The sequence below is a fragment of the Dipodomys spectabilis genome, unplaced genomic scaffold (assembly GCF_019054845.1).
Source record: "Dipodomys spectabilis isolate Male_0828 unplaced genomic scaffold, ASM1905484v1 ptg000322l, whole genome shotgun sequence".
Lineage (NCBI taxonomy): Eukaryota > Metazoa > Chordata > Mammalia > Rodentia > Heteromyidae > Dipodomys > Dipodomys spectabilis.
Window position 1 is genome coordinate 1,423,515 of NW_024870999.1, and position 26,323 is coordinate 1,449,837.

General features: G+C 48.0%; 1 protein-coding gene across 1 annotated transcript in view; it reads left to right on the forward strand.

The window, feature by feature from the left end:
• The window catches only part of Adcy1 (adenylate cyclase 1), a 94,053-nt gene extending 68,455 nt beyond the window's left edge, over positions 1-25,598 (forward strand). Inside the window, exons 9-20 of the mRNA XM_042702395.1 lie at positions 940-1,134; positions 1,272-1,369; positions 2,282-2,366; positions 5,840-5,929; positions 6,647-6,900; positions 7,230-7,356; positions 17,876-17,992; positions 18,894-19,040; positions 19,556-19,654; positions 22,040-22,154; positions 23,661-23,785; positions 25,296-25,598. Of these exons, the coding sequence (XP_042558329.1) occupies positions 940-1,134; positions 1,272-1,369; positions 2,282-2,366; positions 5,840-5,929; positions 6,647-6,900; positions 7,230-7,356; positions 17,876-17,992; positions 18,894-19,040; positions 19,556-19,654; positions 22,040-22,154; positions 23,661-23,785; positions 25,296-25,598 (1,755 nt within the window). The remainder of the gene's footprint in view (positions 1-939; positions 1,135-1,271; positions 1,370-2,281; positions 2,367-5,839; positions 5,930-6,646; positions 6,901-7,229; positions 7,357-17,875; positions 17,993-18,893; positions 19,041-19,555; positions 19,655-22,039; positions 22,155-23,660; positions 23,786-25,295) is intronic.
• The last annotated feature ends 725 nt before the right edge of the window (positions 25,599-26,323 follow it).

Below are 26,323 nucleotides of genomic sequence, written 5' to 3' on the forward strand. Positions count from 1 at the left end.
AGTGGTAAAGTTCCCATGCTGGTAGTTTTCTGTTTGACTTACATGCCCTGTCAGTGCTTTACCATTTGTTTAGAATAAAGAGAAGTGTGCTTATTCCATCTCTTCTGGGACTGCGCAGTGGTATCCATTTAACGTTCTTGTTGCTCCTGCAATGTGTTGGGCGCCGGAGGCCCTGCTTGCAAAGCCCCAGTAATAAGATAACAGCAGGTGGCTCCACATTAGACTCCATTTTCCTTGTGGCAAGTCAGTGCCTTCTTGTTCGCCTCCTGTGACACAGGGCAGTGTGGAGGAGGTGTTCATAGTCTGTCCATCTCACACTAGCCACAGTGACAGGCATGGTCCCTTCTCTTGCTGCTAGTTCCCTCTCAGGAGGAGTGGGCTGGCTCCTCATACAGGAACCCTGGAGCATCCTTTCCTACATACACAGCTGCTCTGCCCTGGGTGATGTCCCATCACATACAGATTCCATCCCGCAGCCCCTGCCACGGTGCCTGGTGCTCATGTTGCAGGTGTGGGGCCTCTACCCAGAGTGGAGAGGCTCATCCCCACTGCCATGAGCACATCTCAGGTCCATGGACCCGAGAGCCTGCGGCCTACAGCACACCGGATATAATCCGGAGGATGTGCACAAGTGCACAAAGTGGACACTGAAGCCAGGCACTGGTGGCTCATGCCTATCATCCTAGCTACGTAAGTGGCCGAGATCTGAGGATCATGGTTTGAAGCCAACCTGGACAGGAAAGTCTGTGAGACTCTCATTTCCAATTAACCAGCAGAAAGCAAGTGGGGTGGTGTCTGAAGTGGTAGAGCACCAGCCTTGAGTGAAAAAGCTCAGGAAGAGCACCAGGCCCTGAGTTCAAGCCCCCGTACTGGCACACACACAGACACACACACAAATGGAGACTTGACAGTATTTCTTTATTCCTATGATGGCTGCAGCGGAGAGCATTGAGAACAGCCTCAGAGAAACTCAGAAACCGCTCCTCTTTCTCTACAAATGTGGTGTACAGCACTCCGGGCACACGTGTCAACAGGTATATCAGCCGCCTCTTGGAGGCCCGGCAGACGGAGCTGGAGATGGCAGATCTGAATTTTTTTACCCTGAAGTACAAACATGTTGAACGGGAACAAAAGGTAAGTGACTCTAGTTTTAACTTCCTTTGTTCCCTTTGGTGAAGTTTCTATGCCCTAGAAGCTAATGGCCTTGACAGACTGACCAAAGTCTCCTTTCTCTCTCTATGTCCCTCCATCTCCTTCCTTCCTCCTTCCAGTACCACCAGCTTCAGGACGAGTATTTTACCAGCGCTGTGGTCCTCGCCCTCATCCTGGCTGCCTTATTTGGCCTTGTCTACCTTCTGATAATCCCACAGTAAGTACTGCTCCTTCTCTGAACTATAGCACAGGAAGGTGACCGAGAACTCCAGGTCCCTGGGGTCAGTGGCTGTGTGCTCTTTGTGTTCAAAATTGACTCCATTCACTCTGTCATTGTGCCTGGCCTGTGGGATCACTCCAGTCCCATGGGTCAGTGGCCTGTGGGATCCCTTGGGTCACCCTCCAGTCCCATGGGTCAGTGGTGTTGGAGTTCGGATGGCTTGTGGTGTGGGACTGCACACTGTCAATTTGCGTTTTTGAACATCCTCAGCTGGGAGGCATTGTGTGTTTTCTGTTTCTCTGTCCATGAGACCACCATGTACCACTGCCTTAAAACTGGCTAGAAGCCAACCCTCCCACAAATGGATTCTAAATCCATATCACATTCGTAAATGTGGAAATGAGAAAAAGTGCACTTTGAAAAGGAAGAAAAGCAACCATTTTATTTATTATTTATTTATTAATTGTTGTGGTAAAAGTGATGGGCAGAAAAGTTACAGTTACATAAGTTAGGTAATGGATACATTTCTTTTTGAACAGTGTCACCCTCTCCCTCATTTTCTCCCAGTTTCCCCCTCCTGTTCTCCCTCCCCCACAAAAAGCAGCCATTTACAAACCAGTCACTCATATCAACCAATGTGAGTTTAGCAACTTTCCTTCCAGGTCATAGAAGATACCTAACCTAGGCTAGATTTTGGTGGAGGGGGTGGGAGAAGGGCAAACAAGGGGATCCTCACCCAGGAGCCTTGGGTGCCTTTCTCTAGGGGACAATCCGATGGACAGGTCCCCAGGGACCATCCACTGCGGTGCCTCCTGGGGCTCTAGGGACATGGGTCCAGTGCAGGAGGGGATGGCGCTCAGCTTCACCTACCTCCCCTCTCACAGTGACCTCCCTGTCCTCTGTCCCTAGGAGTGTGGCCGTCCTGCTCCTGCTGGTGTTCTCCATCTGCTTCCTGGTGGCCTGTGTCCTATATCTGCACATCGCCCGGGTGCAGGTACGTGTGAGTGAATGCCCTAGGCCTGCGCTGCGTTCCGCCCAAGTAGACAGCAGGTCAGGTGACACAGGAGGGCCCACAGTGACTCTGTCCCCCACCTGACACCACATGGTCAATGGAATCTCCGTGTGGTAGATACTCATAAGGCCCAATCTGCACTGGGTCCTGTGCACTGTCTCGGGCTGTTGTCTGTCTGTCTGTCTGGGTGATGAATATTAATGAAATAAATAAACCTGAGGTGCTGCTGCTGTTCTAACTGAAGTGAAGTGAAGCCTCATTGTGTTCTTAATTTATATTTATTGATTTTGTGTGTGTGTGTGTGTCTGTCAGATTTTTGTCTGTATTCATTTGAGAAAGTTATATTAAGATCCTTTGCCCATTTGAAAACCAGATTACTTGTTTTCTTCCCACTGAGTCATCTAGTTCTTTACAGAATTTAAATATTTCCTTTTATCAGGATGTAGGGTTTACAAACATCTCTCAATCCAGGGGTTATTTCTTCTTATTGATGATCATAGATGAAAAGCTTCCTTACATTGGTCTAGGCAATGTGTGTTTGATAAAATTCTGAAAAGAAAAGAAAAGCACGGCACAAGCAATAAAAGTGAAAGAGGACAGTTGGGACGTCAGATTGCAGAGCTAAGTCAGCTCTGCGAGTAGAGCTCTCACATGATTCTGCTGTATCCGGTGTCATGAGACAAGCACTCCTAGCTGAGGAGCTTAGAGTCACCCAGTCACCAGTTCCAGCTGTGGTATCGGATCACATGGTCACCAGCCTGAGAACATGATAGCTCAAGTGATCTCTGGCTTGAAAAATCTGGGGAATATTTTACAACTGCATCTATCCCAAATACAAGAAAACAGATTCATTTTATTACATTTCTATGTTGATAGAAGTGTGTGTGTGTGTGCGTGCGTGTGTGCATGTGTGTGTACGTGTGCATGTGCATGCATGCGTGTGTGTGTGCATGTGTGTGTGTGTATGTGTGTGTGTGTTGGTATTGGGGCTTGAACTCAGAGCCTGAGTGCTGTCTCTTAGCTTTTTTGATTAAGTCTGGCACTTTACCACCTCAGCCACAGCTCCACTTCTGGTTCACTGGAGATAAGAATCTCACAGACTCGCTGTCTTCAGATCTCATCCTCCTGAGTAGCTAGGATCACAGGTGTGAGCCTTGGGCTTTATTTTGGCTGACAGATTACAGTTCTCAGGAGAATTGTAATCTGTCCCATTGGTTGTCAAAGGCTCTTCGTGTGTGTGTGTGTGTGTGTGTGTGTGTGTGTGTGGTTTCTACTAGCAGACTGGAAGCCCTGCCTAGGTTGGGTGCAGGTTTGAGCATGTGTGCAGTCTTAGAGTTTTTGCCTCAGCCCTGTGTGCTGCCACCTAGGAGGTGCTATGACTGTGTCTCCAGAAGCCATGGCAATATAGAGTGAGGCCGGTGCTTCCAGATGGCAGGACCCGGTAGGATCAGTAAATTACATGTGTTTCTATGCCTGTACTAGGCAGAGCCGGAGCCAGGCCCTCCATGGGGAGTGGAAGTCCTTGTGGCTGAGTCTAGCTGTCACCTCTCTCCCTACCACTTTGCCCATGGGCTCACTGAGCAATGGGCATCTGGGAAGGATGTGTCTGACCATTTTCTCTTCAAAGGGAGGCTCATACTCCCCAAGTTCTCCCAGTGGGAGGGCTTCCTTTCTTCACCTCCTTCAAGGGTGTCTACAAGGGGCCTGAGGCTTTTCTTCCTTCTGTCAGCTGATCACAGGATGGTCCCCTTGAGACTGCAGGCACAGACTGGGGGAGAGAAGGCCATGTAGCTGGAGAGAGGGCATGGGCGTTTAGGCCTCTTCCTAACTGACTTGTGTGCTTAGGACCTACACAAGTATATGGCATCTGCATTTGGTGATGGGCTGGAGTATGCCCTCATCTTTGAGTCAGATGACTTCCAGACCATACTGGGTAGCTCAGGTCACACGGGAACTTGGTGGCCTGTGAGCAGGGCAAGATCCCTTCTCAAAAGGAGTGTCCTTGTCTACAGATGGTACTCCAAATCCTGTGCCAGGGCCGGTATGTGGATCACTGATCAAGATCTGCCAGTGGCTCTGTCTGCATCCCCAGCCACACCCCTGCTGGGCTGTGATGGGTACTGGAGAAACAGCCTTGAAGGGCTGCTCTGGAGAGCAGAGGCCTACAGTTGTGTCTTGCCTGGTCCGGATCAATTTCGGAGAGAAACGGAGGATCAGGGCCAGCAAAGCCTGAGGCCTGGCCATGCACTTCAGCTCTTCTGGCTGAGACCAATGGAAATGGAGCATTGTTTGGGTGACATGCAATAGGACTTGGGGATCTGCCAGCTGCTCTAGCTTGTTGCTTGGCAGTCTGTTCTGTTCTCACCCCTAGAACCTAGGATTGTAGGCTTGCTCATGTTTGTGCTGACTTCTTCTCAGCTGTCTATTCTCCTGACCTCACAGGAGGTTAGTAGGATGACTGCACAGACTACCAGATCGTCCTGCCAGGTCAGATTTGTCTGCATGAGCTGAGGCTTTCTATAAGGTGCCGTGAGCACTCATTGTGGTCTGTAATTTAATTTTTAGGAATGTGAGTGCATAAGGATGTCTTACTTTTATCCTTGCCCCCAGTTGTTGAATATTTTAAATTATATTTAAAGTAAATTAAGTAAAATATAATTTCTCTTAAGAGTGGTATATAACCTGTACAGAGAACATAATAATACTTACTTATTTGGCTGTTGTGATATGCAACTGTAGTGTCATGAATCGGAGGCCAGCCAGGGCTACATAGTGAGTTTGAATCCAGCCTGCAGTATAATAAGGCCTAGATTAGGAAAATTGGTGTGATGACACCTATAATCTATATGTGCCTATAATCTCAGCCACATGGGAGTGGGGATAGGAGAATTGGGGATCCGATTTAGGATAGTCTGGGCAAAACAGCTCAAAACCTTATCTGAAAAACAAATGAAAACAAAAAGGACAGAAAGTGTGGCTCAGATGATAAAGTGCGTGCCCAGAGGCCCTGAGTGCACTTACTAATCTCACAAAAACAAACATCAAACAGACAGACAAAAACCTTACTGAAGAACATAAATTCTTGTCGCTCCTGAGAGGGGAGAATTCAGTTTCTTGAAAATACCAAGCTATTCCATTCAAATTTGATTGCCAGTCAAGTTAGAGAGCGAGAGGGAGGGAGAGAGAGAGACAGAGACAGAGAGGGGAGGTAGCTCTCTTTATCATTTAAAGACCAGATTTTTTTCTTTAACTTGGTAAATTCTTCACCTAGAATACAGGCAACAAAAGATAGGGGATAAATAGGTAAAAGCAGACAAGGGAAATGGGCGAAGCAAGAAGCGATTTGGGAGGACTGCTGAGAGCCGCTTGCTCTTTCTGTTCTAGATTTTTTGCCATATGTATAAATCTCATTGGCAGTCAGCATTGGGTTTGAAAGTGCTGCTTTTCTCCATCAGTGTTTCCCAGGGTGCCTGACGATCCGGATCCGCACTGTCCTGTGTGTGTTCATAGTGGTCTTAATCTACTCGGTGGCCCAGGGATGTGTGGTGAGTACCAAAACCTTCCTTTAGCCAGACACCAGTGGCTCAGGCCTGTATTCCTAGCTACTCAGGAGACTAAGATCTGAGGATTGCAGTTTGAAGCGGGCTGGGGCAGAAAAGTCTCTGTAAGATTTATTTATTTATTTATTTTTGTTGGTCGTGGGGCTTGAACTCTGGGCCTGAGCGCTGTCCCTCAGCTCCTCAGCTCAAGGAGAGCACTCTACCACTTGAGCTACAAGGCCACTTCCGGTTTTCTGGTGGTTTATTGGAGATCAGAGTTTCCGAGATTCTCAGATCTCAGCCTCCTGAGTAGCTAGGATTACAGGCGTGAGCCACCGGTGCCTGGCTTCTCTGTAAGATTTTATCTCCAATTAACCACCAAAAGGCTGGAAGTGGAACTGTGGCTCAAGTGGTAAAACACTAGCTCTGAGTAAAAAAGCTCAAGACACACATGGAAGAAAAAAAAAATCCTTCCGTCAGTGTTGGGCTGGAAGTTACAGAAGGAACTACCAGGCCTGAGGAACAGATAAAACTGACACCATCTGGTCTACTTCAGCCCCTCCCCTGCCCTGCGGCCAGCCTTTGCTGTCTGTGGCAGCAGGATGATCCAGACCTAGCTGGAGGCACTTGGAGGTGTGATGGTCCTCGTGGGGAGAAATCTGTGGGATATCTGGATTCCCCGATGGGTAGCTTTCCTGAGCCTCCCTTTCCTTTATTGCACAGGTGGGCTGCCTGCCCTGGGCCTGGAGCTCCCAGTCCAACAGCTCCTTGGTGGTCCTGGCAGCAGGCGGCCGGCGCACCGTCCTGCCTGCTCTGCCCTGCGAGTCTGCGCATCATGCCTTGCTCTGCTGCCTGGTGGGCACCCTCCCGCTTGCCATATTCCTGCGGGTGTCCTCCTTGCCAAAGATGATCCTTCTGTCGGGGCTTACCACGTCCTACATCCTTGTTCTGGAGCTCAGTGGGTACACCAGGGCTGGGTGAGTGTGGGATGACCCACGTGGGGGGTTATCAGTGATGATGCCAACATGGACACTATGCACACCACCTGCTGATCGGCAAACTTGTGTGGACTAAATACATGCAACATTTTTAGTTCTGTGCCGTCTCCGTTTCCCCTCTTCAGCCCAGATGCAAGCAGGGCCTTAGACTCCCCACTGAGAAGGGGGTCTCATCCTGAGTCTGTTCCCCAGGAGTGGTTGGTGGGCATTACTGCCTGGGAGGGCTCTCTGCCCAGCTCTGGGGTTGATGGCCATCTCTGGCCTGGGAGCTTAACACTGACTTAGCATTTCTTTTTCGCTCCTGCCAGGGGTGGTGCTCTTGCTGGACGCAACTATGAGCCGATCCTGGCCATTCTGCTGTTCTCATGCACACTGGCCCTGCATGCCAGGCAGGTGGATGTCAGGCTGCGACTGGACCACCTCTGGGCAGCACAGGCAAGTGAACCCTTGCTGCTTCCTGGGTGTGGAGGGAAGGGAGCTTCCCACCAGTGGGCTGGTTAGCCATGACAACCACTGGCCATATGGTCCACAGAGGCTGCTGCTCAGCAGCATGACAGGGCTGGACACTAGCAGGATGGAAGAGACCTGTCCTGGGGTCTGAGGAGTAGAGTGTGCCTGTGGAGTGACTGCATGCCACACAATACTGCAGGATGGGTGTGCTGGAGGCTGCATGAGGCTGAGGTAGCTGTTCTTTGAGACAGTGGGTCCCCTATCCAAGCTGGGTGTGAGGGTGATATCAGGGGGCTCAGCCTCTGCTGATGTTCCAGCATGTCCGCAGGGTTATCAGGAAAGGGGAAAATGGCCTTACAGGTTGAGATTAGGAATTTGAACTTTTTGGATGGGTCAGGGGGAGGTCAGTCATGGGGCACTATCCCTGAGCTCTTCAGCTCAAGGCGAGCACTCTACCACTTGAGCCACAGCACCACTTCCAGTTTTCTGGTGGTTAATTGGAGATAAGTCTCACAGATTTTCCTGCCCGGGCTGGCTTTGGACTGTGATCCTCAGATCTCAGCCTTCCGAGTCGCTAGGATTACAGGCATGAGCCACCAGTGCCCGGCTAGGAATTTTAATTTTTAAGCAGCCACCCTGGAAAACTCTCCCCATTGTGGAGGTGACCAGGAGTAGCAGTGTGAGCTGGCCAGGGTCCCTGATCACCAGTGGCTTTCCACCTGGGTGTGGGACAGGTGCCAACTGCAGGATGATTACCGGTGCCCTTGCTCAGGTATTTGGAGATGCCTGGTCCCTTCTGTGTCCGCAGGAAGGCAAACTGTGCCTGGTGCCTTCATCTGCTTAGTGTCCCTAGGCATCTGGGGCATGAGGCAGTGGAGCAGGCTCAGAGCCATCTGCAGAACGTGAAGTCTCTCCTGAGCACACTGCCCCACCTAGACTTCTTATCTACAAAGAGGGAATGATGGCTGACGATGCCAGCCGTAGCAAGAGACAGTCTTCTTGTTTTCCCACATTTACAACATCCCTGATATCTGAACAGTCACTGGTGGCTCATGCTCATAATCCTACCAACTCTGGATGACCATACTTCCAAGCCAGCCCAGACATAAAAGTCCATGGAACACCACTTCCAAAATAACCAGCAAAAAGCTTGACTGGAGACATGGCTTAAATGCTAGAGCACCATCTGAGCAAGCAAGTGTAAGGCCCTCAGTTCAAACCCTATGCTGGCGTTTTTTTTTAAAAAAAGAAGAAACACCTCTTTGCTGCCGGAGCTATATAATTTCTTCAGTCGTCAGAGTAGCAGTGCCCAGAGACAGGAATTACACATGAGAATACAGGTGCCTATTAGACATGCCTGGGTCAAACAGTAGTCAAGCTTTACTAGATAACTGAGCCACAGTCTGGCTGCTATCTGTGACCTCTGGGTGGGCTCAGAACCCCTGGAGTGAGTGATGTTTGGGGTGGAGTGGGAGCGCCTTCCTTCTGCAGCCATCACTGAAATGGGGCCCAGTTCAGCTGCCAAACTGAGCCTGCCAGAGGATGGCTGGGGGGGGGGGGGGGGCGCTAGGCCATTGGATGGCTCTCTGTGGAATGGAACTGAGGATGGCATCTTGTGGTAGTCTGGATAGCTCTGATATGTTTGCTATAGTGGGAAAGCCTGGTGGCCTATCATCCCAGCTCAAGCCTGCGTGGGCAGCAGGCCATGGAAATTGGGGGAGATGGAGACCCTGGGCAGATGCAGCAGGGTGACAAGGGCTGCACCTGATATCAAATAGTCTTTGTGCTAAATTCTAGCAATTTCATCTAGGGCCAGAGGTCTGTCAGACTCTCTTCCCTCCAGAAGCAAACAATCTAGGTTGGCAGAAATAACTGAGCCTCTTTCTGCAATACACTGGTCTGGGGCTGGAGTGAGGAGGAAGGTGTGCTGGGCCCTCCTAGCTTGCTCGCTGTGGGTAGCTGTGAGTTCTGTTGGGTGACCAGCTCTGGCAGGCTCACCTCATTGACCCAACTCAGCCAGAAGTGGGTAATGTTCAAGTCAGCCTCCCAGGGGCAGGGCAGGTGGGAAAGACCAGCAGCTCCTGGGAGGAGACTGGTACCCTCTGTTTGCCAGGGCCATGCCAAGTACTCAGAAGAGCCTCTCTGCCGACCTGTGCTGTTGCTCATGGTCTTTGTTGGGCCCACTGGCTGTCCAGCATAATCCATCAGATTGGCTACTGACCTTGTCACTAGCTGATCCCTGTTTTGGGCTAAGATCTTTTCATCGTGACTATCTATCTCCCAAACTGTTGATGAATGGACTTAGGATGAGCCAGGAAGCTAGGTCGGTAAGGGTGACAAGATGAGATGTGTTAATAAGGCACCCCATTCACTTCAGACTCTTAAGCAAGTAGAACAGAGATCTTGGCTTGGGACTCCCTGTGGCAGGAAGATATTTTTCCATGTCTGGGTTGATACGACCTTCTGGGGGGGAGTTGGTTGTTAAATTGTGATGTTTGTTATTATATACAATAGTTGAATGTTTCTCATTAGAATGTTTGAGCTTCCATGTGACTCTTATCTACTAGAACCTCACATAGGAGTTTACCAGAAAGTTTGGGTCAGGAATATACTGCCTGTGTGTCATAAGGGAAGGGTTGCTAAATGGAACACACTGACACATTTTTTTCTTCAGTAGATACATGCCAGGAACTGTTACCTCACTTTCCTGTCACCCCAGAAAAACATGGAGCTATCTAGACTTTGCTTCTTTGCCCTGTAGATATTTAGGTGGGTTGTTTCAAACTATTGCTTCATTTTCAGAACAAACTCTGGGAGGGTTAATTATTTATGGAGAGCAGATCGGTTGTACAAACCTACATAAATAAACAGGCTCTACCTTGTGATGGTGCCCTCAAGCACTAGTATTTAACTATTGGGACACTTTCCTTCCAGTGTTGTTGTGATTTTACAACTCAGCAGATAGCTACCATAGCAACTATAATTTCAGTGTTTATGCTCATTACGACCATTGCAGTCAACTTGTCTACCAATAAATTCTTTTTAATTATCTTAAGTAGTGTACAAAGGAGTTGCCACTTAACAAAGCAGTTTATGGCAATGATGACCAATAATTTCCATTACATAATAGCCATTACTAACTTTGAAAGGGAAGTTCACTTGTGGTCAGGCAGCACGTATTCATGGAATTCCCTATTAGAACACTGTCCTCCTCCTCACTTCAGCCTCAGTGCTATTCCTGGGCATACACATGTAACAGAAGGACACCTTTCTCAGGCAGTTTGGTAGTCATTTTTTTTCCTGTGTCTTTGCACAGGTGTCCCCTGGGCTCTGAGTGAGTACCTCCTGTCACAGAGCTTTGTGGGGGGACAAATGATTCCCGGTCCCCTCTCCTGAGGCCCCACCTTGCATGGATCCCACCCCTGAGCATCCTCCCCCCACCCCCATGGATCAGAGGACCACACCTGTAATCCCTGAACCCTTGGGAACAAACCACATCTAAAGCATAGCAATGTCTTTGTCTAAATTTGGTATCAAAGTAATACTGGTTCTTCAGTTTCCAGAAGGGCTTTGGTGTAGAGTTGGTTAGGTGAAGCGAAGCTCTCTGGACCTGGATGCTTTGTTTAAACTAAAATTCAATTTCTCTAAACATACAAGGCTATTCTAGCTTTCCATTTCTTTCTAAGGTAGCTTTCGAAGTTTATATCCTTCCCTGGAAGCTGTTGATTTTGTTGACATGAAATTGGTTGTAATATTCTCTTAGTAGCCTTTTAGTATTTATAGAGCCTGATATGTATTACATTTCTACCACATATTCTGTAATTAATTTACTGTTATTTTTCAAGTTTTTAAGGTGACTTGAGAGAAGCTGATCTTCCTTTTTCACATTGGTATTTTATGTTATGAATTTACCTTTGTTAGCTGAATTCCACAAATTAAATAGTTTCAATTTTGTTTGCTTCAAAGCACTAATTATCCTTTTGATTTCTTCTTTGAACCAAAAGTTGCTGTATTTGTTTTTTACTTTTGATTATTTCCCAGAGATCTTTCAATTATTGACTTCAGATTTAATTATAGTATGCTCATATGTTATATAATTTGAATCCTCATAATTTTATTTATTTTTATTTTTATTTTTTTGTCGGTCATGGGGCTTGAATCTGGGCCTGGGTGCTGTCCTTGAGCTAAAGAGCTCTACTACTTGAGCCACAGAGCAACTTCCAGTTTTCTGGTGGTTTATTGGAGATAAAATCTCTTGGACTTTCCTGCCTGGGCTGATTTTGAACCATGATCCTCAGATCTGAACCTCCTGAGTAGCTAGGATTACAAGAGTGAACCACTGTTACCCGACTCTCAAAATTTTTTTATTGCTTGCTATTTTTTTTCCCTATTCCGTGTGCGCTTGACTAGACTATGTATTCTGGCATGGTGGTTTATAGATTTCAATTAAGTCCTCTTGGTTGATAAAGTCTGTACTGGTTTTCTTTCTGTTTTTACTGGGGTTTTGGAATTTTCAACCATAATTGTGGATAGAGTTGCAGTTCTTCAGTTTCTGCTTTGTGTATCTTATGACTTGTTATTAGGTACTTATATTTAGGATTATGACCTCTTAATAAATTTGCCCCTTTAAACCTCTTTAGCATTTTAGAAAGATTCCCTTTACCCAGCTAATACTTGGCTCTGAAGTCTACTTGGTCTTGTGTTAATATAAATAATCCAGTTTTCTTTGAATATTTTTTCTACCATTTTACTTTTGACCTATTTGTGTCTTCTTGTTTAAAATGCATTTTTTTCTCTAAGCAATATTAGATTAAATCTGGCTTCTTCATCCAATTTATAAATTTCTACCTATACCTGTGTAGGCCATTGTATGTAATAGATATGGTTAGACTTGTCTATACCTTGCTATACTCTTTATCTGATGTCTTCTTTATTTCTTCTTCTTCTTCCTCCTCCTCTTCCTCTTCCTCCACCTCCTTCTCCTCCTCCTCCCTTTTCTGCCGCTGACTGGGTACTGTCCCTTGGCTTTTGTGCTCAAGGCTAGTGCTCTACCACTTTGAGCCACAGCATCATTTCCAGATTTTTGGTAGTTAATTGGAGATAAGAGTCTCATGGTCTTTGCTGCCTGGGCTGGCATTGAACCTTGATCCTCAGATCTCAGCTTTCTGAGTAGCTAGGATTACAGGCATGAACCACTGATGCCTGGCTTCCATATTCTTCCTTTTGGGTTGTTTTTATTATCTGCTTAAATTTTTTGTTTTGCTTATTAACTGTTCTTCTTCAGTTCAGGATTTTAGTGGGTACTTATAGCCTATCTTCAAGTGGCATTTTTCTACCCTATACATAGTGTAGGACCTTTGCCCTAGAATATGCTGTGGTAGGTTGCTGGTGTACTGTCAATGTTGCTTTGTTGAAATCTAATGTTTAATGTGATGCTATTAGAAGGAGGGTTACATGGAAGAAAATTAGTTGATGAGAGAAGATCTTTCACAAATTGCTAGTCTTATAAAAATGCTTAGAGACTTTCTTATCTTCTTCCTGCCATGTAGAAATATAATGAGAACTTGGCCATTTGCAGCCAAGTGTGTTCTCATCCTACCCAACCATGGCTAGGTGCCTATGGTTCATGGTTGTCATCTTAGCTACTCAGGAGGCTGAGATATGAGAATTATAATTGGAAGCCAGCCTGGGCAGGCAAATCTGTGAGACTCTTATCTATCTCTAAGTAACTAGAGAAAAAAATCCTGAAGTAGAGATGTGGGATTACAGGTGTTTATTACCATGCCTTGTAGTATTCCTCATTTTGGGGTGGGGGGGGGTCTGGTCGTGGGGCCTGAACTCTGGGCCTGGGCACTGTCCCTTAGCTCTTCAGCTCAAGGCTAGCGCTCTACCACTTGAGCCACAGCGCCACTTCCGGCTTTTTTTTTCTTTTTCTTATGTGGTGCTGAGGAACCGAACTCAGAGCCTCATGCATGCAAGGCAAGCGCTCTACCACTGAGCCACCTTCCCAGCCCGTATTCAGCATTTTTACTGATTCTTTTTTTCTCTGCTTCATTTTTGATAGATTTTCCAACTATGTCTTTAAGTTTACTAATCTTTTCTATCAAAGTATATAACCTGCTAGTCTCATCCAGTGCACTGTGTATCTGACATTACAGTTTTCTAGAAGTTAGTCTTTTCATGTCCCTTTGCTTGTACTTAACATGGTTCTTCTGTGAATCTAATTATCAATACACTCATAATGATGATTTTAAATGTTTAATCCAATCAACTGTATTCAAGTAATAATTATTTTCTCCTTATAATGAGTGGCACTTTATTGTTTCTTTGTTTGTGTCTATTTTTTTTGGTGCTACCTGGAATTTGAACTTAGTGCCATGCACTTGGTAAGCCCGGCATTCTTATCATTTCAGCCAATCTACCAACCTGAATATTGATTTTCAATGGCATAGTCAAAAATTTGAATATTTTACTTTTTATACAATGGCTATTCTTTCATTTCCAAAGTTATCCTTAGGTCTTTTTTTGAGACCTAGATAAGTTCCCCTTGGAATTTGAAGAAGCCTCTAAAAATGGCTTCTGAAATGCAATTACTGGAGAGAAAAGCCTTTGAAGCCACAGCACAGGGCAAGAGTTGTGGGCAAAGGGGAAGAATGTGTGATCTCTCCTCCAGGGAGCAGGAGAGGGCTGGGTGGTGGCCTATGGGGGAAATATGGGTGATGGCATGGCCCTTTAGAGCGGCTTTCTGAACCCAGTATTCTGAGGGTGAGGGTTGGGTTCTACTGTAGAGCAAACATCTCCAGGACATCAGTAGGAGCAATGAGCAAAGGTTTATCCACTCCTTATGACATGTCTGTGTGGGTTAGCCAATGCTACATCATTTCAGTCTTCCAGGCCAGGCTGGTGGCCTCCAGCACAGCCCTTTGTGGCAAGGAAAGGGAGCTGGAGGTCCAGAACTGGCCTCTGAAGGCTCCAATCCAGAAGCAACTCAAGAGTTGGCTTGTCTTAGGGGGAGGGGGGTAACCTTGTACTATCCCCTTGTCCTTGGAAGCCAGTGGAGGAACATTAAGAATGGCCTTCCTGGAGCCTTCGTGGGGGAGGGAAAAACACTGGAATTTTTCTGGTGCTAGGAGTCTTCATGTTGCTGCTGAACCCCCTCCAGTCTTACAGCAACTTCCGACGTGAGAGGGCAGAGCTTCTCCGGACACCTGCGTCCCCATCTAGCCTGCCTGGTCTGGGCCCCCGATGGTAGAATTCATCCATCACAGGGACAGTGATACCAGGCAGAGATGTGTGCCATCTCTGACCCACACAGCATCATCTGCATGTCCGGGAAACAGGTTTTACAGAGAGCTTTGTGTTCAAGTGAAAATGAGTAACCAAAGGAGGGTGACATGAAATAATTCAGTCCCAAAGCTAGAAACTACGTTTCTCTCCTCTGGGGCTGAAGAGGTTTAATTATAGCCAGCTGGACCAGGGAAAGTTCCTTTAACTTGGTGTGCTTCCCCCCAAAAGGAGAATATGCCCCCAGGGAAATCTGATGAGTCAGTGTGAGGGGGCATCGAAAAGTTTATTTATAGTGAAAATCAGGAGACGTGCCGTCCTGATAGTGAAAATGAACTGGCAATCAGGTTCTTGGCACGTGGCCTGTGTCCACACAGGGTGCAGAGGGAGGAAGAGCTGTCCTCTGTGAGGAGCATACTGTTGATCCAGGCGCTAGGCTGGGGTGATCTTACACTGGGAACTCTGTCAGAGTGATGGAGAGGGTCATTCACAGCACATGTCAGCAACTCAGGGAGTTGTTTTGTTTTGTTCTTTTTCCAAAATGACAAATGCACTAGGCTGTGACCTCCCTTGGAATGCCACAACAAGGCCAGTGGATGTGCCCTGATCAATAAATTCTAAAATGTCAGCACACATGAGAAGGAACATGAGTTTGGAAAGAAACTTTCCATCCCGACAATATTGTGAAAACAGAAATCGAATACGTCTCTATCACATGACCTTGTTGACAAGAATAATGGCCTTCAAAATACTACAGCCTCCTGGCTACTTGGAAAAACGTATATGTTAGAGAATCTCAGTGGATTTTCATCTTATTTCATTAAAAATAAAACAGTACAACTAATGCTTACATCTCAAAATATAAGTGGCATGGGGTGGATGGACATTTATCAGTCATATGTCAACAAAGATCTTACATTTATAAGTTAGGCAAAAAAAATGACATAGGAAGGACAGTCCCTAAATTCACAAATACATAAGCAGAACTTAGAATCTTTTCATCACAGTGTTATTAGTTAAGATATTGTTTTTAAGCCAAGCACATCCAATTGTGTTATTTTTATGAAAATAGTATTAATATTAATAGTAGTTATTTTGGGAAGAGTACAATTTTATCTGTAAATCAGTAAAATGAAAAATTATTTTTAAAGTATCATTTCTTGCTGGGCATTGGTGGCTCACATCTTTAATTCTAGCTGCTTAGGAGGCTGAGATTGGAAGTATCATGGTTGGAAGCAGAAAAATATGAGACTCCATTTCCAAAATAAGCAGCAAAAAAAAATCAGGGTAGAAGGCATGGTTCAAGTTGTAGGGCTCTAGCCAAATAAGTGGAAGGCCCTGACTTCACACTCTGTACCATGGTGGGGGAATCTTTTCTTTCCTGTTTATCTCACCCTTCAGAAAATTTTCTTTTGTGTATATTGGACCCTAACATGTTAGTGCATGATTAGAAATCCTTGCCTTGTGGAGAGAGCTGTGTGTAGACTGTTCCGTTGACAGATGTGGGAAATGAGAAGATAGAGGCTAATATCAGAGGCTGCCAGTCTGTAAGAGAGACCCACAGCAGACTGATGGGTTTGTTTCCTGGGTGGTTCATTGCCGTCACAAGGCCAAACAGTGGTGATCAGTGCAGATGCAGGCCTTTGTTGTCTTCTCTGACGTGGGCTCTGAGCCCCTGCAGAGTGGGTTCCAGCAGGTCTGGGTGGCAGTAACCAGTGCCTACTTAGGTCTGACCTTGAGGGTATGGCCCAGAGGTGCCTTTCTTGTACTCCTATGTGCTGTGGTCTACCTGTCTAAAGATCAGGAAAAACAACATTGTGCTCTCTGTGTGGCACATGCTAACTTACTGGCCTGGTTTTCTCAGATACCATCCTCTGGGGGCTACCCTGCCCAGTCTGGCCCTCCATCTTTGTGCTTACCATATCCTCATGCTCAGCTCACCTCCTTGCCCCTCTCCTTGGATATGTCTATTTCTTAATTTAACTGAATCACTCCATGAACTCTAGCAGCATGTAATTGGCTAAATGGACTCTTACTCTCACAGTTCCACCAAAAAGAGGCTGTGCTTTTCCACTGAGGTGGCCCAGGCCTTCTCCAAAGCCCTTGTTGAGTGGAGCCTTCTTGAGTGGATGTTTTTCTTCCCATTTTACAGCAGGCTATTGTGGGCAGAGATGTGTATCCTTCACATCACCAGCCCCCATGTGGGTCAGGGGCCATGGCATGCTAGCCTTTGTGCTGCAGTGTTTGTTGGCTAGGCCCTGGGCTTTCAGCTTTCTGCTACACCTAGGAATTTGGTGCTCAGAAATAGGATGTACACATAGAATATTTCCCAGGCCTTCTCCTTTTACTGGTCAAGTTATAAGCTTGATGGGATGCTATTAGGGCAGTGCCTTCCATTTCTGAGGATTGCGCTGTCCCACTGGCCACAAGCCCTGCTCCAGAGCCCTTCTTCAGCCCTCTTGGTAGTCCATCACTGTCACTTACATCCACCTTCACAGGGCCCTGGCTGGGGAAAAGCGGACTAGGTTGGGCTGTAGATGGCTACTCCCACAACTTTCTTGTCTTAGTGCCACAGTAATGGGAGTGCTTATGGGGGCCATAGAGAGCCCATATCTGCCCTGGAAAGATGCCTACCACTGGTTCTTATGAATTCTCGGAGGCCAGGGGGCTGCCTATGGTTATACAGCCTAGGGATGGGCCCCTGCCTCAGAAAGAACCACTAATGGGCTCACATGAGCTGGTGGCCCACACCCATAATCCTAGCTACTCAGTTCAAAGCCAGTATGGGCAGAAACATCTGTGAGATACTTAAGTTTCAATTAACCAGCAGAAAGCCAGGAGTGGCGGTGTGACTCAAGTGGTAGAGTGCTAGCCTTGAGGAGAAAAGTCAAGTAAGAATATGAGGCTCTGAGTTCAAGCCCCCTTACCAGCACAGACAGACAGACCAGGGGAGGGGAGGGGAGTGAAAGAAAGTACCACCATAGCATCTGAGTCTCAGCAGTTGGCTAGGGGCAAGGAAGACTCTAGAAAATCAGGTCATTCCAGCAGGCCTGTAATATGACCCTGATTCCTATATCTGGAGGGGAAGTGGGGAGACAGTGGGTGTGGACCATTGGTGAACCTGGAGTCCAGTGTGGAATGATCAGAGAGCAGCTATGGTAGGCAGGATGGATGTCTAGATGGCATGGTTGGCTAGAACTCATGACCCCATGACTCCTAGGCAGAAGAGGAGCGAGACGACATGGAAAGGGTGAAGCTGGACAACAAGAGGATCCTCTTCAACCTGCTGCCAGGCCACGTGGCACAGCATTTCCTCATGTCCAATCCCCGGAACATGGTGAGCCCCTGGCTGCATGGGCACTGCCTCTCCTGGGGTCTGCTGAGCTCTTCCCACAGCAGGAGTTCCCAGTCTGCAGCTGGAGGCCTGGCACAGAGGTGTCCCCTGCTTCTCCTGCAGCTGAGACCCCTTCCACAGCTGGACCATGACTTCATGTGCTCAGCTCTTGCTTCTTCCCCTCCCTGCCAGTCCTGAGTGCAAGGTCAGGTGCAGAGCCCTCAGGAAGCTGCCGGGGCTCTAGGCTGACATGTATGCTTAGCTTTAGCTTTCTTCTCCCCTTTGATCATGGAGAAGAATCTACTGTATTTCACACAAGAGAAAGGAAAATGGATGTCAGTAAATTGGATATGGAGAGGCAGCACTGTTTGTCAAGGCCAAAGCATTTTCTCTATAGCTCATTTTACTCGATGAATACCTGAGCTGGGTGTGGCTCTCTGGAAGGTTCCTTTGCCTTCTTGCTAGGTGCTCATCCCTGAGCACCTGCTGAAGAGTGACACACGGGAGTCACCTGTATGGTTCAAGGCTTCCAGGCCAAACTTACAAGTAAAAAGAGCTGAGCTGACTTTAAGGTTCTGAGAACAGACACGAAAGCCTAATGAAAAAAAAGTTCTAACGAAAGCTTTAGTCTAAAGGGGCAAACATGCTGATTTGTTCATCTTGCTTCACTTTGAAGCCAGGCAGAGCACATGGATTTCCTAAGATCCCCTTTCCCTGCTGTCTCCTGAGGAAGCAGACTGCAGGATGTTGGCACACACCTGTGAGTGGTGTGGCCTGGAGCCCTCAGAGCCCATCCCCACATCTGCAAAACTGGCTGCGTCTCCATGAACTGGCCCATTCCTGGTCTGAGCACTGTTAGTGGACCGTCCCTGGCCTGACAGGGTGAACCCCTCTGCTCTTGCAGGACCTCTACTATCAGTCCTACTCGCAGGTGGGCGTCATGTTTGCCTCAATCCCCAACTTCAATGACTTCTACATCGAGCTGGATGGCAACAACATGGGGGTGGAGTGTCTGCGGCTCCTCAATGAGATCATTGCAGACTTCGACGAGGTGAGGCTGCACTGTCTGCTTAGGGTGGATGAGCTGTCCTTCACCTAACCCAATCCCAAGCATGTCCAGAACGTCAGAAGCTCTGATCCTGGGAGCATCCTGTCTCCTTTAGGATCTAGATCCTCCAAGGCAGTTTATGAAGAGGGTCATGACTCCAGGATGGGAACTGGGCCACTGGGAACTGGGTGGGGTTGTGATATATGCAGTGGTGGAAGCTTAGGTATATTTCTCCTCAGACGAGCCAATGGGCACCTTCCGGCCCTTCCCTGATGGGTACTGGGTTCTCCCCTGTCACTGAACTTGGCTCATAGGCAGGGATGTGTCCTGTAGCATCCCTCTTTGCTGCTTCTTTCACATGTATTCCCAGCACTTATCTGTCTAGTACCCAGAACAAAGAGGATGGCTGACGTCTACAATGCATGTTACCTCCACTATTGCTCTGGGAGGCCGATGGCTGCAGGGATGTCATTCTTGAGTGTTTGGTAATGTTTAACAGCTCTATGTCTTCCACCTAGCTCATGGACAAAGACTTTTACAAGGACCTAGAGAAGATAAAGACCATCGGGAGCACTTATATGGCTGCGGTGGGGTTAGCGCCCACAGCGGGGACCAGGGTGAGTGTCCAGTGCTTTTTTTCTTTTCCTGCGCAGACCTGGTCCCTGTCCTGCCCTTAGACAGGTCTTGGACCCTGGGCTCATCTCTGTTCTTGGGCTGAGGTTTTCCTCATTAGATTAAGGGAGCATGTCCCCGGCTATATTCCAGCTAGCTGACTCTCCAGACAGCATCTCTAAGGAAAGTCCACACAGGGCAGTCACAGGAGCTTTTCATCCTGGCCCTCCCTAGAAATCCCTTCCCTTTTCCTCACTCCCTGCCCTCTCTCCCTTAACCATGTACCACTGAGAACTCTCCTCCCCCATAACAGAATTATGAATAAGAAAAACAAGTATCCTAAGAGATACAGAGCCATAAAAATTGATTCAGTAATTACTAATCTTCCAAGTAAAAAAGCAGTAGGCTCAAATACATTTATTGGTGAATTCTACCAAAAATTTTAAGGAAAGTAAGATAGTAATTATATCCAGGTTTATCTAGAAGATAGAAACAGAAATTTCAAACTCATTCTAAGAGATCAGCATCACCAGGACACCGAAACTGTTCAAAGAAAGGAAAACTGCAGACCAGTATTTCACATCAGCTTATTAGTCCTCATCAAACATTAGCAAATTAAATATAATAATAAATAAAAAGAATTACACCTGAAAACCATGTTGGATTTATCCTAGATATGCAAGGTTGGTTCAATGTTCCGAAGGGAATTTAGGAAATTTGCCTTTTCAGAGGGATAAAAAATTTTAAAATATCATATGATCCTATTAATTGATATAAAAACTCATTTAATTATATATGACACTTCTGATTAAAAATTCAGTAAACTTTCCAAAAGAAAGAAACTCCCACACTTGTACCTTGTGGGGGAGTCAACCACTTGAATGAGGTGTGGATCCAGGAAAGATATCCTCTCTCACTACTCTTTACTTCCTACAACATAGGGAAGTCCTAGTTAATGCTGTAAGACAGGAAAAGGCTACACAAGGCAAACAGATTTTGTTTTCGTTTTGAAGATGTAGGTCATTCTTCTTTATCCCACATTTTTATCAGAATCAATTAATTGTACAAGAGGACTTCCTCTTGGGATGGGAAGGTGGCTCAGTGGTAGAGTGCTTGCCTTGCATGCATGAGGCACTGGATTTGATTCCTCAGCACCACATAAGCAGGGAAAAAAAGGTAGAAGTGGTGCTGTGGCTCAAGTGATAGAGCACTAGCCTTGAGCTGAAGAGCTGAGGGACAGCACCCAGGCCCAGAGTTCAGGCTCCACAACTGACAAAAAAGAAAAAAGAGGGCTTCCTTGTAACATATCCATGTGTGCATACCAGAGATCTTGATCAGGCTCCCCATCCCCATACCTGTCCCTCATCCTCCTCACCCCTTCCTGAGGCAACCCCAACAAGCTTCATTGTTCCATTTTTCCATGAGTACATAAAACATACCACATTCACCTCTTACCCTCTCCATTCGCCCTCCCCTCTCCCACTAGTACCCATCCCTGGACAGGACCTGTTTTACATTCCTGTCATTCACTGTTTTAAATGTATGTTAACTGTTCAAAGGAGTTCCACCGTGGCACTTTAATTAAACTGAATTCTTACTCTCAAGAAATAAAACTATCTTTGTGTAAGGTAAATTAAAGTAGGTAGCCAATAAATGGGAACACCATGTGACATTCAGGCAGGAAGAGACGTTTTAGTTTATTTTATTACCAAACTGCTGCCCAGCTGTGCATGGTGGAGAGCACTTGGCCAAAAGGGGCCGGGATGGCTGTCTTACCCTCCCCCTCCCGCTTCCGGCCTTAATTAGGGGAGGGGTAGGGAAAAGGTGTGGCCTGGTGTAGGGGGAAGGTGTGGCCACACTAGATGTGGGTGTAACCTTAAAGCCTGGGACCCTCCCACAGTCTAATGGGAGGCACAGGGCGGGGAGGGAACTGCCCAGGAGGTGACCTTGGAGGAGGGGGAGGTGACTGCCTCCAGGTATGCCAGTTACCTGGTGACACAGGTACTGGGCACAGACTTAGCCAAGGAGTCTGCCCTGCATTCCCAGGGTGGAACTTACACTTTGTAGATAAAATGATTATATTTGTAGATTACAGGTGGCTCACACCTGAAATTCTAGCTATTGAGGAGGCTAAGATAGAAAGGATTGTGGTTTGAGGTCATCCTTGGCCTTGGAGTGGCTTGGAGTGGTTTCTAGCTCTGCTTCTTGGGACTTGGGGTTTGGGCTCCAACTAGCCTGAGAATGTTGGGATAAAGATACTGACAGCCAGGTACAGGGAGCACATGCACATTCCAGGAATCAAATCTCACTCCTAGTTCAAGTGCAGCAGCTCCCTGACCCCTTCTTCCCTGGAGTTCTCCAAACTTCCTGTTTCCGTCTGCTCACTGTAGGCAAAGAAGTCTGTCTCCTCCCACCTCAGCACACTGGCTGACTTCGCCATCGATATGTTTGATGTCCTAGATGAAATCAACTACCAGTCTTACAACGACTTTGTCCTCCGAGTTGGTAAATAGCCCTCATCTTGTTCTTACCAATGACCGAGAGCACCCTTGTCCCTCAGTGTATGCCTGGCCCAGGATTCAGGCTCAGTGTGGTCTTACAGGAGGGAAAGGTGCTACCCTGGAGCATGTGGGGCCATGGGACGCCATAGCTCCTGACAGCAGCTTGTGGAAGTGGCCACAGTTCCCAAGAGAACATAGGTCTAGAGATTCACTCTGAGAAATCTCCATCGTTAACGAGGTGCTCTGGGCTCCTCAGCCAGGCTCTGATGGAGCAGATGTGTGGGTCCCTTCAGAAGGAGGTCTTGGTGCGAGCCCACTGCAGGGTGCTGGCAGCTCCCTTCCTGTTTGGGAAGCAATGTTCAGGCCCCTTGCTGGATTTTATAAAAACTATGGTTTGCTGGGGAGCTTTCTCCCTTCCTGGGACTTGCCTCTTGTATTTCCCTTATTTTTTTTTTAATTTAATTTTTTTGTTACTATTAAGGAGTTGTAGAAAGGAGTTCTAATTCCGTAAGTCAGGTTATGTGCCGTGCTTCCCGGACATCATCCCTTCCCTCATTTTTGCTGGGGGACTTTAAATCTTACATTCATCTTTTTTTTCTGAGATGTAAACAGGTTATCAGAAGAATTCCTACTAGCCCAGAATCAATTTAAAATACATATTTTCTCCCCCTGTTCCTTCCTTTCCATCCCGCCTTCCCTCCCTCATTCCCTTCCTGCCTGCCCAGAATACAGGTAAATTAGTTGTTTTACAACTCAATCATCCAATGCCCATAAAACCACCCAGGGCTATGTCTGCATGAGGGGTGGGAGGAGGAGATGGGCTCTGCTTGAATGGCCCCAGTTATAGGCAGCAGCGCCAGCCAGCTATGGTAAGAGAACCAGATGTCCCACAGGAGGCCAGGCCAGGCCAGAATGGACAGAACACTTTGTGTTCCATGTGGAACGAATGAAACCCAGGTTCTGAGAGGACAAGCAATTTGCCAAAGCGTGTGTGAGAGGTGATTCCAGACGAGGCTACACCTGGGCCTGGTGACACTGTCCAGCTGTGTGGGCACCCAGGGACCAGGTGTGGAAAGAGAAGAATCTCCTTCTCACCCCTCGGAGTGGGCCTCTGAACTCTGCTCACTGCAAAGGCTCACACCAGACAAAGGTGCCATGCTGCATCCTTTGTTGCAAGCAGCACAGTCAGACTTCCAGGTGGCTCTGGAGCCGGCCCTGGGTGGGGTGCCTTCTCCAGGTGAGACACGATATCTGATGGCCAGTGCTGCTGCAGAGTACCGTGGCCACACTGTGAGGGGCTACTCACCAGCTACCCAGAATGCCCTGGGCAGGAGGTACCTGCCACTGGCCTTCTGTGAGGGTGGGGGGGTTCCTGCTTCCTGCCTGGCTCCACATGACCCAGAAAACAAAGCCCCTGAAGGAGCAGGCTTTCCTATACCCAGAGCAGTGCCAGACACACTGGTCACCCTGTTCCAGCTGATCACAGGTCATGCTGTGGCTATTTTTCCAGGCATCAATGTTGGCCCAGTGGTGGCTGGAGTGATTGGCGCCCGCAGACCCCAGTATGATATTTGGGGAAACACAGTGAATGTGGCCAGTCGGATGGACAGCACTGGAGTCCAGGGCAGAATCCAGGTGAGTTCACCTAGAAATTCCCAAGACATATATATGCCAGCTCTGCAGGTAAGGAGAGACATGGGGGTGGGGGTAGTTGTACATCCAGGAAGAAACGAGGCAGAATCTGCATCTGGAGGGCTCAGCCCAGGCCTGGCCATTTGATTTTTACTGTTTGGCTTTACCTGAAGCTTTAGGATGGCTCAGAAGTGAGCAGGTACAGAAATGGGGACGGGGGCTGGGAAGCTGGCTCAGTGCTTACCCCTCATTGGGTTCGATTCCTCAGCACCACATAAACAGAAAAGGCTGGCAGTGGCACTGTGGCTCAAATGGTAGACTGTAGCCTTGGGCTGAAGAGCTCAGGGACAGTGCCCAGGCCTAGAATTCAAGCCCCATAACCAACCAAAAACAAAAACAAAACAACAAAAACAGCAATGAGGATGATAGGGAGTCTAGTGGCCTGATACTGAGTTCCCCACATCCCAGGACAGTGGCAGGCAGAGGAGGTAAGGGGTGCTGTCTTGTGTCACAAGGGCTATATATGGTATATTTTCACTGCACCCAGGAGACTTCTGAGCCATTCAAATGGAACAAAACCTGTGGCTCAGTGCCTTCTCAGAGCCATTGGAAGGCTTAGATTAAGGCAGTGGCCTCTGATTTTCTCAGGGTGGAGGAATGCCATCTTAATCATTGTTATTATATTCCTGCCTTTCCTATTCAGGCCTCCTGCTGTCCAACATGATGTGGGAATGGGAAAGGGGGGGGGGCCTTCCCAGCTCTGCCAGGATGTGAGAGGATAGCTTGAGATGGGTTTCATTGTTTGAATTAAAGATAATAGAGGGATGGTGCAGCCAGGGGGACAGGAGGGAGAGAAGACAGCTACAAGACACAACAGAGATCCAGTGTTGTCCTCATTCCTTCTTCTCTTTGAAAACACTGGTTGGAGGCCTGAGAGAAAGAGAATGAACAGATACCCCAGTTCCCCCGTGATGATTTATCTCTGCCATCTCTGTGCCCCTGATCCCACCCTGGGCTCCTCAACTCCAGAAAGTAAGGGCATCACTCCCAGTGGTAGAATTAGAAAGCTTCAGATTCCATTTGGTGGGGGGACTCAGAGCTCTGGGCCAGGAGAATCAGCCTGTGCCTCTCTGTTCCTGACACAAGCTGGTTCCATATAGCCTTGGGCAAGTCCACAAAACAACTGCCCTGGCTCCCACAGGCCCTGCTGGGTCCCCGCCAGAGCAGGTGTACCCAGCTGCCTCCCCTAGCCAAGCAGCTCAACCTGCTTCTAGCACTTATCCAAGAACAGATGACATGAGTCACTGGGCCCTTTGATGTCCCCCCTGGGCAGACTTGGCAGGGTGGTGGCCTCTCTAGAATGACTGAGTTGCTGCTGCAGGTATGGGCGAGCTGGGAGAGCCTTGTCCAGACACTGCCAAGATGAGCAGTGAGAGAGGATGTGAGCCCCCACCCCCAGCTCATGCCCTCATCACGCAGGACCCAGAATGACACCAGCTTCTCTCTGCAACAGGTAACTGAGGAGGTCCACCGGCTGCTGAGGAGGTGTTCCTACCACTTTGTGTGCCGAGGCAAAGTCAGCGTCAAGGGCAAGGGGGAGATGCTGACATATTTTCTAGAAGGCAGAACTGATGGAAATGGCTCCCATCCCCGGTCCCTTCGCCAGGAGCGCAAGATGTGTCCATATGGGAGAGCTGGAGGCCAGGCCAGACGGCCCCCACTGTGTCCTGCGGCTTGTCCCCCGATCCAAGCTGGCCTTCCCCCGGCCTCTAGTGGTCAGTACCTGTCTTCTGCAGCAGCAGGAAAGGAGGCTTAGAGGAGCCCCTGTTGGCCTCTGGGGTGCATGCAGGACAAGAATGCCACCATGGTTCCAGCCAGGACCACAGTAGGTAGCTGGCTGGGCCAGAGAATGAGCATTGTTCGGGTGTGGCCCAAGAGTCAATGAGAGATGAGCCTGTGCCACCCTCTCAGGGTTAGAGAGAGCCCTATCTCTTTCCAGAGGACGTGGCCAGTGCTGACAATGGCATTGGGACCTTCAGGGTATCTGCCAGGGTCACTGCAAGAGCTGTGGTGGTCCAGCTGGCGGAGAGATGAAAGAGCCCACCACCAGTGCACCCTGAGTTGGTGCCACATCAACCTGGTCACAGTGGGTCTTGGCAGGTTCTGGTTCTGGGCAGTGGCTTCACAAGCCAGACTGGAAATTTGGCCCCGCAGGGCAGGGCCATGTGGGGCGGCGCTGGTCTGGTCTTAGGAAAGGACAGTTTGGGAAGAATTGCAAAGCTGCCTCTCACTGCATGGAGAGTGAAGCTGCTGGCTTTTCTCAAGAGCAGTTTTTTGCTTAGAGCCAGAGGCAGGTCTTCTGGAATCCTCAGGGGCCCTGCAGCCCCTCCATCTCCCAGGCCAGCACCAGCAGCTGGTCTACCTGCCCTTTCTCCTGACTCCAACCCCAGCCCCACCTGCCGGCTCTCATCCTCTGTGACAGCCAGGCTTTCCTTTACCTGTGCCCTCACTACGTGTTCAAGGAGAGGAGGGCTGAGCACC